This window comes from Myotis lucifugus, unplaced genomic scaffold (assembly GCF_000147115.1).
Source record: "Myotis lucifugus unplaced genomic scaffold, Myoluc2.0 scaffold_4, whole genome shotgun sequence".
Classification (NCBI taxonomy): Eukaryota; Metazoa; Chordata; class Mammalia; order Chiroptera; family Vespertilionidae; genus Myotis; species Myotis lucifugus.
Genome location: NW_005871052.1, coordinates 11,113,944 through 11,126,908, shown reverse-complemented (window position 1 = coordinate 11,126,908; position 12,965 = coordinate 11,113,944). Strand labels below are relative to the sequence as shown.

Below are 12,965 nucleotides of genomic sequence, written 5' to 3'. Positions count from 1 at the left end.
AGCTGTAGTTGTAAGCTTGAACTATGGTCCGAACACGTGGCCCACGTGCCTGAGTGATGTAGCTTGATAGAGTTCAGGTGCATGTAGTTGAGTAGGATTGAAACCAGGAGAATGTTGTAAACATCTTGGTCACGCCCTTACTTTGCCTTGTAGCATCTGCTATAAAATAAAGGTATGGCTGTGGGCGTGGTCGCTGTCTCTCAGAGAAGCAGCGTCCCACCAAGACCCGGCTTTCATTCTCTTGTCTGTCTTTTCTAAGCCTTTCAGCCGCTCCCACTCAGGTTCACCCCTGGCCGTGCTGGCGTGTGGCAGATCTGCCTCCACGCTCCGAGGGCGGGTTCCTGCCTCAAACCCCGCTCTTACAGGAAACAGCTTGGGGGAGGCCGTAGCCATTGCCAAGACAACCCCTGCAGGACTGATTTCCTTCTGCTTGGTCGCAGCGGTTCTTCTGGACGTGATGAACGCCACCCATGGTTTTTATATAAGTAGATTTTAATGAGTGTGAAGTGGTCTTGAACTATGGTAGCAATCATCTCAGGTAGAAACTGCAGTTTAACTTTAACCCTGCTGTTTGGCTTCTGTACTTATTTGCTTGCTAAAACAATAGAAAAGTTACTTTGATTTTCTGAACTTATGTATGCTATCCCAATTGATTGAATACTCCATTGTTGGTGGTTTGAATATCCCATTGATTGTGATCTTACTGGTAATTGAAGCACATTCTTCTGTACCTGGAAACCAGGACAGCACAATTACCCTAAATTGCCTCAGTGGCTACAGATAATGAGTTCTGGTTGACTCAGTGGTCCCAAGACCAGGACAGCACAATTATTCTAAATTGCCCCAGTGGCTCCAGATAATGTGTTTCCTTTGATTCAGTGATCTGAAGACCCAAAACTATAATTAATCTTACAGATAACTAACTTGCTCAATTTCGCTTCTGTAAGTGCTTTGTGCAAACTAGGTTCCTCATTCCAAACCCAAAGATGTAATCGATACCTTTGTAATATTTGCCTATATAAACCTGATGGTGCCACCATTTTGGGACTGGGAGATTTGGAGCCATAACTCCCTCTCAGTCGCTGGCTTATTAATTAAATGACTCATTAATTTGGTCTTGAGTCCTGAGTATTTACTCGCGGGGTACATTACAACAGTCTCTCACTGTGGTTTTGATTTGCATTTTCCTAATTATTGATGGCCCACATTTTTTTCACATGCCATTTGCATCTCTTCTTTGTAGAAATGCCTATTCGAGTCCTTTGCCCATTTTTAAATTATTTGCTTTTTTCCCCTTATTTTTGTTGCTATAAAAGTCATTAATATATTCTGGATATTAATCCTCTCTTGGATATATAATTTGCAAGTATTTTTATCCATTTAATATGTTGCCTTTTAAAAATATATTTTTATTGATTTTTTACAGAGAGGAAGGGAGAGGGATAGAGAGTTAGAAACATGGATCAGCTGCCTCCTGCACCCCCTACTGGGAATGTGCCCGCAACTAAGGTACATGCCCCTGACCAGAATCAAACCTGGGACCCTTCAGTCCACAGGCCGACGCTCTATCCACTGAGCCAAACCAGTTAGGGCTTAATAGGTTGCCTTTTAACTCTATTAATACTACCCTTTGATGCAAAAAATGCTTCTAATTTGAAGAAATTCTATTTATCTGTGTATTCTTTTGTTGACTATGCTTTTGGTGTCATATACATTTGTTTTATGTAATGAAACATAATTTCCTTTGTGACTTCTGTGACTGCATGTATGACGATGAAAGACACTTCAGTTTTAAAATTAGATGAATATACTTTCTCTTTGTTCTTTCATAGTTTAGTTTAAGTACATAATATATTTAAAACCGATGGATTTTCTTTTAAAATTATATTCTTGGAAACTATTTAAGACATTGAATATTTTTTTTTAATTTTTTTAAATCTTTACTGTTGAAAGTATTACATAACCCCCCCCCCCCCCATTGAACCCTTCTAGCCTGCCCCCGCCCTCCACCCTAGGCCTTCACCACCCTGTTGAAATATGTTAATAAGAGAAAAAAGTTTATAAAAGAGTCTATCCAGTTTTATTTTTTTAAACCCCAGGTTAAACACAACACATTTATAAACAAGTTAGACTAAAAAGACCAAAATGTATACGTTGGTTCTCTCAGGGTTGTGAGATTGCTAGTGATTTCTATTATACTTTAAAATTTTTCTCATTTTCCAAATTTAAAAAATTAGCATATATTGTGTTATCAGAAAATTACAAAGAATGTTGCAACTACAGGATGTGGATGCAAAGGGGCCACATGCTAACCTGACTAGCTCAGGGAAGGCTTACATGGCAGCCTTGCAAACTCAGAGACCTAAAGTTACCACAAAGGATGGTTTGAAACTAAAACAATTTTTAACTAAAAAAAGTGGGTAGTCATGTCCTAGCCTGGTATCTTCCTGACAAAGGTCAATCTTTACCTTAACTGAGCCTGTCTGTTGTCTTTTTGCATCTACAATAACATATAGTTGGAATGTCAAAGTAATTTTCCTTTTTCCGGACCTCTCAAAGCACAGGCACTGCTCTGTAGAGACCACAAATCCCCTCATTGTTATTGAGTTAATTGCTGACTGCTAACTATCCTGCACCCACCTAAGTAAAAGAAGTATGTGTCTATCATTTTATTTTTTATCCAATCACAGAGGTTTCCATGCTTTTCTTTCTCCCACCTCCATAATCTATCCCTATTGGATTTCTTATAACCTGCTTACTCTCCTCTTTTGATTGTAATGTATAAAACAAGGTGCAAAACTGCTATTCTCCGGAGCATTATCTCAATCTGTTGAGATTCTGCTTTCCGGCATTTGTCTACAGTTTGGCTCAAATAAACTCACAAAAATTCTACAGATGTTTGAATGTTTCTTACCTTAACAAAAACCAAAAAACTAAAACTTGGAATGCAGGGGGCTCATAACTATGGAACTACCAGAATGGCACATGAGCCTAAAATTTGAATTTTGTAAATACTGTAACAGTATATAATGCACAGAGATAAAATAATTTAAAATGGAAACTTTACCTGCATAATAAAAGAATCTGTAAAGATATACAATAATATCAAAACAGTATTTATCTCTGCAATAGTAACACAATACAAATTGTTGTTTAAATCTGGAAAGAAAATGATTAAAATGTTAAAAATTGTTCAATTAATCAATAATCAGCCTTAGAAATATGGAGAAAATAAACATCACCAATGATACCTACCCAGAGGAAATTTTGTAATAACTGCATAGGATTCTCTAGTACAGCGGTTCTCAACCTGCGGGTCGCAACCCCTTTGGGGGTCGAACAACCCTTTCACAGGGGTCGCCTAAGACCATCGGAAAACACATATATAATTACATATTGTTTTTGTGATTACTCACTATGCTTTAATTATGTTCCATTTGTAACAATGAAAATACATCCTGCATATCAGATATTTACATTACGCTTCATAACAGTAGCAAAATTACAGTTATGAAGTAGCAATGAAAATAATTTTATGGTTGGGGGTCACCACAACATGAGGAACTGTATTAAAGGGTCGCGGCATTAGGAAGGTTGAGAACCACTGCTCTAGTAGGAATACTCTATCATGCATTTAACCATGCCTTTAATGCTGAGATTTAGATTATTTTCAATAACTCAAAAGTGTCAACCAAATGTTATGATACTTACAAGAAGCATTACTTTATATTTGAGTCCTTTTTAAAAAAATTTCTTAGAGCTTTAAAGCCAGCAACAAGAAAGAGGAAGTAGCAAGTCAGTATTAGGACTGGGCTATTGATAAGCCAGGCAACTGGTTTATAGTCTTCACTTTTTAAATTTTATTATGTGTATTTATTTTTATTGTTCACTTCTTCATTGTGTTCACGTAACATACAGTTGGATACAGCACTTTAACTCTTCATCACAGGACCTCTTTCACCTTAACCTCTTACACACACACACTTCACCTGCCACCTACCCAGAGAAATTTTTCAAGAATTTCCCAATCTAAATTGCTGCTCACTAATCATAAAGTTTGTGGAAAAATACGGAAAAACAGACTATAGGATATTTAAATAACTGGCAGTTACACCAGCCTGAGACCAGCATTGTTAAATTTTTAGTGTTTTCTTTCTAGTCTCTCCTTATAAGCTCCTCAACCACCCACTATTTCCCTTTCCAGAGCCCAGGGCTAAAAATCAAAGAAATAGAGTTAGGATGGATGGATGTCTCCCCTGGTCCAACATTTTATTTTATTTTTCTATTTTTTTAATTGAATTCATTGGGGTGACATTGGTTCACAAAACCATACAGGTTTCAAGTGTACAACTCAACAAAACATCCTCCTCACACTGCATCTGTGCCCATCGCCTCAAGCAAAATCTCTTTTCTGTCCCCATTTCCCCCACCTTTGCCCACATCCACATAACCCCACCCCTTTTCCCTCTGGGTATCATCACACTGTTGTATGTGCCTTTTTATTTTATTTTTTTGTCTTTTTTTGCTTAATTCCTTCACCTTCTTTTAGTTACAATTTTCTCTTCACTCTTTTGAAATTATAAAAGTATAATACAGTTGAAAATTGAAAGGCTAAACCAATACAATATGGGTTTCCAGAAAACTCGGGGAGAGGGGCTGTTGGAGGATGAGGAGGAGGTAAATGAATCAGCCATATTCTCGGAAGGTGAGTGGAGTTGGAAACTTGATAGATCTAATAATTTATTGGCTCAGGGCTTGTCAATTACGACAGCCCAGCAAATGAGATTAGAGCAGAGTTGTGGGGGAGGGAGGGCGTGACGCAGCAAGCTACTGGCACCAAGAAAATCTAGCCAAGAGACAGCTGCGTTATCATATTGCGGCACCATTGTTGTTGTTTTTTGTTTGTTTTGGTTTGGTTTTTTAACTAGCTGCTGTTTGCGGAGGTCTACCCACTGCGACACTCTGCATCTCTGGCCGGGTCCTGCAGGACGGTTCACATCGCCCATCTCGCCATCCTCTGCACCCAAGCCCAGGCCACCGCTGCCGCTGTTCAGTTCTTACAGATCAGCACCGCCTTCATCCCGGCTGCAGTCCCGACCACCGCTTTCACAGTCCGGCCGCTACCGCTGGTTCCACCTCTGCAACAGGCATCGCTGCTTCTGATATTCGGTGAGTCTTTCCCTGCGGAGGTCAGATCTCCTGATCTTGGAAGTAGCCGCATTAGACGTGTACGGTCCTTTGAAAAATGGCCGAGTCAGCCGACAGCAAGGAATTGTTAGTATCCAGTCAAGAAGAGGCTGGTAATAAGGTGATGGTGGAGGGGCCTGGGAAACAGCCGGAGCACGGGGAAAATGCCGCAGCTGGGCCTGGAAATGATGGAGAGCGCGGTGAAGAAGCCGCCCCTTGCCCTGGGGAAGAAGGGGAAAAATGTGAAGATGCTGCTGGGTCCGGGGAAGGCGGGGAAAAAGGTGAAATTACTGAGGACTCAGACCCAGACCGACCAAAAGGACTTATCGGTTATCTTTTAGATACAGACTTTGTTGAAAGCCTGCCTATGAAAGTTAAGTACCGTGTATTAGCCCTCAAAAAGCTTCAAACTAGAGTGGCGAATCTAGAATCCAAATTCTTGAGGGAATTTCATGAAATTGAGAGAAAGTTTGCTGAAATGTATCAGCCCTTGTTGGAAAAAAGACGTCAGATCATCAATGCAATCTATGAGCCTACAAAAGAGGAATGTGAATATAAATCAGACTATGAGGACTATGATGATGAGGAGATGTATGATGAGGAAGAGATGTATGGTAATGAAGATGGTCTGGTACATGAGTATATGGATGAGGGTTATGAGGAAGATTATTATGATTATGCTATTGTGGAGGAGGAGGATGACAACAATGCTGCTGCTGCTGCTGATGACATTGAGGCTACTGGGGAGAATAATAAAGAAGATGCTCAAGGAATTCCTGATTTTTGGCTGACTGTCTTAAAAAATGTTGATACACTCACTCCTTTGATTAAGAAATATGATGAGCCTATTCTGAAACTCCTGACAGATATTAAAGTGAAGCTTTCAGATCCTGGTGAGCCTCTCAGTTTCACACTGGAATTTCACTTCAAACCCAATGAATATTTCAAAAATGAGCTGTTGACAAAGACCTATGTGCTGAAGTCAAGACTAGCATATTATGATCCCCATCCCTATAGGGGAACTGCGATTGAATATTGCACAGGCTGTGAGATTGATTGGAATGAAGGAAAGAATGTCACTTTGAAAACCATCAAGAAGAAGCAGAAACATCGGATCTGGGGAACAATCCGAACTGTGACTGAAGATTTTCCCAATGATTCATTCTTCAATTTCTTTACTCCTTATGGAATCAGCTCAAATGGAAAGGATGGAAATGATGATTTTTTACTTGGTCACAATTTACGTACTTACATAATCCCAAGATCAGTTTTATTTTTCTCAGGTGATGTACTTGAATCTCAGCAGGAGGGGGTAATTAGGGAAGTTAATGATGCAATTTATGACAAAATTATTTATGATAGTTGGATGGCTGCAATTGAGGAGGTTAAAGCCTGTTGCAAAAATCTTGAGGCAATGGTAGAAGACATTGACCGCTAAGGCAGATCTACATGGCCCTGAAATTAACAGCCTTAGATCTAGATACTCAAAATAAAAACCGTTAATTAGTCTTGTGTTCTGAATTTTTCTTAGAGTGTTAAAGCATATATTAGAAATATAAAAGAAGTTCAAATACTAATTCATTTGACCTTGCATTTTAGTAGTAGAATGCTTTCAAGTAATGTATACTGTGGTAAATGATTTAAGACATTAAAATAGTGTAATGTATTTTAATCCTTCTGAAGTCCTTTTGTCATGTAGCTATCAATTTGTTGATGTGAATATTATCCAGGCTGCTAAATGAGACCCAAATTTTTTTGCTGTTGTTGTTTGGGTAATTTTATTTTCTTAGTCCTTTAGCTAGTGAGTTTAATTTTGTCATGCCTGCTTCATTTTGCAATAAAAATGCAGTAGAATTTAAAACTTGAATGCTTAAGAAGAAGCCTGCATATGGTTAAGAATTTCAGGCAAAAATCAAATTTATTGTTAATAACAGCTTGTTCATAGGCTCTTATATTATGTAATCATAACAAAAAATGAAACTTAGTAATACTGAGTTATTGTTTATCAGTGAAATGTTAATCACAGTATTTTTAAAAGATTGACACATTGTACTGTGTAATTGTGTAAGCTGTAATTATAGTGTGTATTTTTTTTCTTATACAACATTTAATCATTCATTATTGAAAGTGATCACTTTACCATTTTGAAAAGACTTCATGTTCTTTCACTGCAAAATAAAATGAATAAAAAATTCAGTGTATCATGTTTTAAAACTGATCTTTTTTTCTGGTTATGAAAGTAATATGTTCATTGGTGAACATTTGGAAAATACAACAATTATTTAATTAAAACTAAAATACTGGGTGGGTGGGAAGAGATCAACCAAAGAACTTGTATGCATATATGCATAATGTATGGACACAGACAATAGGGTGGTGAAGGCCTGGGGTGGGAGGGAGCAGGGGGAGGCTAGAAGGGGTCAATGGGGAAAAAAGAGGGACATATGTAATACTTTCCACAATAAAAAAAACCAAACCCCCCAAACAAAACAAAAACTAAAATGCATATTCCCATTCCTTAAAGATAGGCACTGTTAATGTTTTGATTTATTTTTTACTATTATTTTTCTATGTGTACATATGCATGCAGATTTACTAACACTATACTTAGATATGCAAAGACAGTGTAACTTTTTATTGTTTATAACTGATCTAGTCTTTCTTAAACTATTTTTCATTGTTAATCCTTACCAGAGGATGTTTTCCCATTGATTTTCAGAGAGTGGAAGGGATGGGGGAGGAAGGGAGAGAGAGATGAGAGAGACATCGATTAGGATTGGTTGCCTCAAACAAGGTCAGGGATTGAATCTACAACCCAGATACCTGCCCTTGACCCTTCGGTGGGCTGGTTGACACTCTAACCACTGAGCACACCAGCCAGGCCATAACTGATATAGTCTTAATCCTGAGACCACCTCTACTGCCCAGGGTTGCAGGGAAACAAAAATTGCAAATTTAACCAAATTCAGTAAACTCATTGCTATTTAGTAGTTTAAATATTCTGTATAAAACAACAAGGTTCTGTGTGTTAGTCAATATTTCAGATTTACCTACCCTTCCACAATGTTATCTGAATGTATAGGGGCTTATATTGCTTTATGTCTTGGGTGGGGAGCATACACTGACTGGGGACAGTGAGATGTGGTTGGTCAGAGAGCTGACTTCGTCTCAGAGCCTACTTTGCCTTCTTCAGGTATGGAAATCCAGAGATTTGGCTTTCCCCTTTGGCAGACTCTATGAAAATCACATCTATCCCACTGGGACAACAGTGAGAGAGAGAGAGGGAGAGAGAGAGAGAGAGAGAGAGAGAGAGAGAGAGAGAGAGAGAGAGAGAGAGAGAAAGAGAGAGATTATTAATAAATTTATTTTTCTCTTTTACTTTTTCAATTACAGTTGACATTCAATATTATATTAGTTATTAGCTTCTGATGTAAAGTATAGTGGTTAGATAATCATACTTTACAACATTTCTCCCCCCCCCCCAGTATTTTCAGTACCCACGTGGCACCATACATAGTTATTACAATATTATTGACTATATTCCCTATGCTATACTTTACATCCCAGTTAATATTTTGTAACTACCAATCTGTATTTCTTAATCCAACAGGGAACTTCTTAATCTCTTCCATACCTTGTGAATGCTGAGAGTGAGTAGGAAGTGATAACTCTGTCTTGTTATGGCTGCTTATCCACTCTACATCCCAGGTGGTTGTAATGTGATCCCACAGAATTATGAAATTTAAGTAGAACAAAAGCTCTTCTGCTTGTGAGTTATTTTTCCACTATTGAACATACTCATTCCTTCAGATTTTGGCTCAAAGAGGTAAGTTTTATAACACTGCCTGTATTTCTCACTCTGTCTCATCTTTCTATAGTCAACTGAGCTGGAAGGCATGGGAATTTTCCTCTTCTTGTCTGGACATAATATCATATCTTTCTCCCAGGTACAATAGTAGATGCTCACTTGCTTTTCCCTGGGGTTGCAATAGTTGACAGTGTATAGGGAAACAGAGACAAGTTAATATTATAGGGGAACCTAAATATGGAAATACTTCCCATATTTACTTGACAAATATAGACCTTTTCACAGTTTTCATCAATGTTAATCTCAACCTCTATTAAATTCCTGACTTCCCCCAAACCCTTCTCACACAGAAAGATTAAGCCTCCTTTAATTGTGTTTACTTTTATTGTGCATTAAAAAGTCAGGAACATGGGTGTATCTTTTCTGCTGTTTCACAGAGGAGAACCAGGCACCTTGAAGTCCCTCCTGTCCCTTTCTCTTGCCTTCATGAGGTAGAGCAGTAAAACTGCTTCTGGGCTTTCTATAAGGGCAGCCATCCCCTTTGCTGTATCTGTCATGTCAATGGCCTCTGGCCAAAGACCATGAGGGACATATCCATAGTTGAAAAAGTTGGATGCATTCATTACTGCTGTGAGGCAGAACACACATCATGGGAAGCTATTGTATGTTATCAGTAAGTGGGTGTTAAAAATCACATTGCAGGATTTGGGCTTTGGTTGTGTGATTTCATGGAGGGTCTAACAGTGGAGGTTTACATTGTAGGAAAAATTTTAGAATTAGCAGCTCAATAAATCTTTATAGGGAGGAGAGACTAGAACAAGAATAAGTCTGTAATTGGTGAAAAGGTTGTAGCCACTCATTTTAGCTAGAATGGCAAGGATTTGGTATTTTTTGGTTGGCACAGTGTCCTTGTTTTTGTCTACGCTTAGGCAAAATTAGGTGGCTTTGCTTTGTCACATTTAATTGTAGTCCTAGAGTAACCTGGTCTGAGGCTGTTCTGTGAGATGGTTTATGTCCAATAAGAGAATAACATAGCCTAGCTGTGAATATCAGGCCTGATGTCAGGAACTGCTTTTTATATTTCTTTCTCTTTCACCCCTTCTCAAAGAGGTAATTTGAGACTGTCAATTTTCCGATAGCTTGTGGTGTGATGACAGTACATTTGATTTGGGTTTAGACTGGTGTAAAGGCCCTTTAGGCCTTGAGAGTAGCCATTAGCTTTAGCCCACATTCCAGAGAGGCCCGTACTAGGGTTTAGGACACAAATATAACTAAAAATAGAATTTTACCTTAATTCTTTTTGCAACTGTTCTTAAAAACATAATTCATACAGTCTTGGAGGAGTTTTGAGGTGATTATTGGGCCTTGTTAGAGTTTTGGTATTTTTAAGGAATATACTAAATATGTAAATATAATAAAATTCTATTTTGGGGCATGTAATTTATAGTGCAAATTACAGTATTTAGTATTATATATCATATGGCATAGAGATCAGTCTTTGAAGCCAGGCTGCTTGGATTCAAATTCCAATTCTGTAACTTATTAGTTGGGTGACCTTGTGCAAGTCACTTTATGTGTCTCAGTTTTCATATCTTGAAAGATAGGGTAATTATTGTGAACTACATCATAGATTATTATGAAGAGCAAATTGATTTATATAAAGTGCTTTTAAATACGCGTAGCACATAGATGCTGATAGGTGTATCTATCTTTATTATTTTTATTATTAAGTTTATATCTGTAAAATACTCAAAACTGTGAAGTATAAAAAAGAATACAGTAAATTCTTATTAAATTATTAATAACAAAAACTGAAAGCTTATACTTTCTATTTTAATAACAGACTCCCCAAGAGTTTTGCTAATATTTAGAAGGGCTAAGTGGCAAGTTTAGGTGCAGTACTTAACTTACTGACAAGCCTGGTTAATGAAGAGGAAAATATAGTGACTAACTATAGTGTTACTTCCTCACCTTCCCAATACATTCAGTAGCCTTATAGCTGTGTACACCAAACTCAACACTCATCATAGGCCATTTGATCACTGGCCAATAAATGCATCATTAAATTAAAATATTTGGAAACTGGGAACTGTCAAACCAGAAACTAAAATCACATGAAATTATATATCATCCATAGGTACATAGCAGATTTGATTTTTTACTACACAGATATATGCAACATATAGCTGATTATTTTAAAGCAGAGAATTTTTTAAAATATAGTCCGGCCGGTGAGGGTAAGTGGTTGAGCATCAACCTATGAACCAGGAGGTCACAGTTTAATTCCTGGTCAGGGCACATGCCAGGATTGTGGCTCGATCCCCAGTAGGGGGCGTGCGGGAGGCAGCTGATCAATTATTCTTTCTCATCATTGATGTTTCTATCTCTCTCTCCCTCTCTCTTCCTCGCTGAAATCAATAAAAATATATGTTTAAAAATAAAAGAAATATAGTCCCAGCTGGGTGGCCTAGCTGGTTGGAGTGTCATCCCATACACCAAAAGGTGACAGTTTGACTCCCAGTCAGGGTACATACCCAGGTTGCAGGTTTGAGGCTCACATGGGAGGCAACCGATTGATGTTTCTATCTCACATCGATGTTTCTCTTTCCCTCCCTCCCTCTCTCTAAAAATTAATTGAAAGCAAAGATGTATAAAGAATAATTTTCTATGGAACACATTTCAGAAATGTATTTTCTCTGAATTCTTTGCCCAATAATATAGTTTTTAAAAGTAAAAGACAAAAGAATGTCTAAAATTAGATGACCCCTGCTTTTTAAAATCACATAAATGATCTATGTGCTGATCTATTCCCAAGGTGATTAAAGACCATAAAAACTCCACTAACCCCCATTCTGCATGTGCACACACTTCCATACTCCTACTGGTTCTCTCTCTGTGTGTGCCTGTTTGCATGTGCTCACTCATGAGATGGAAGAGGTGAAGTGGGATGGGAGTTCATGGGGTGGGGGTGTCACTCATCATAGAGGACCCCAGCCCTTGTAAAACTTCTCTCCTGGGGCTTGTGCTGGTGCTAAGTAGGGGGTGGGATGAAAGGGAGGTGAGGTTAATCAGCAGAGGCCCCTAATATAAGCCTCTTCTTTGGCCTGTGTGTGTGTGTGCGCTCATGTGAGCTCACTTTGTATATTATTTGAGTCTTCTGCCTTAGTCTATTTTAAATGAGATGTGTGTGTTTTTAAGCCTTTCATTACTAGTTTTATTTAAGTATAATTGGTATACAAATTAGTTTCAGGCATGGAATATAGTGATTGGACATTTATAAATCTTAAAATATGATCACCACACTAAGTCTAATAATCATCCATCACTGGGAAAACTGATCACAATATTATTGGCCATATTCCCCTTCACCTTTTTCAACTACCCTCTAAATTCTTGTCTACTCTGGAAACCATGAGTTTGATTCCTGTTTCAATAAGTCTGTTTTTGTTTTGCTTCATAGTCCACATATAAGTGAAATCATATGGTACAGGCAGTCCTCGGGTTATGTCAGACTCGACGTATGTCGTTCCATGGTTATGTCACCATCTCCCATTTATTTATTTAAAAAAAAAGTTCCATCATTTTGACGTATGTACATATGTGCTTAATGTTTTTTTTTATTTATTTACCACAAGTAAAGGTCAGGAATTGTTATCTTTCTTTAAAAATTTTTTTATTGTTTCACTTCATTACTGCTGTGTATGTGCTCCATGTGAGTGACGTAGGTGCTTATGTAGGTGGGTTCCAACTTACGGTGAAAATTGCGTTATGTCACACTGTAAGAACGGATCTCCAATGTAACCCGAGGACCTACTGTATATACATATTCAAGAATATTGAGTTCCACGAGCGCCGGACAGAGGCAGAGGGAGAAAGAGAGATAGACGAGGCGAGGAGGAAATCTCAGGGAGTAGGAGTTGGAGAGCCCTTCTGTGCCACAGAAAATTTCCAAAGAGAGTGAAGGAAGACT

General features: G+C 38.1%; 1 protein-coding gene across 1 annotated transcript; it reads left to right on the top strand.

The window, feature by feature from the left end:
- The first annotated feature begins 4,845 nt into the window (after window positions 1-4,845).
- NAP1L2 (nucleosome assembly protein 1 like 2) lies at window positions 4,846-7,360 on the top strand. Its single transcript, XM_006082856.3, has one exon. It carries the CDS (start codon window positions 5,246-5,248, stop codon window positions 6,623-6,625), a length of 1,380 nt encoding a protein of 459 aa, XP_006082918.1. The 5' UTR covers window positions 4,846-5,245; the 3' UTR covers window positions 6,626-7,360.
- Window positions 7,361-12,965: the final 5,605 nt, after the last annotated feature.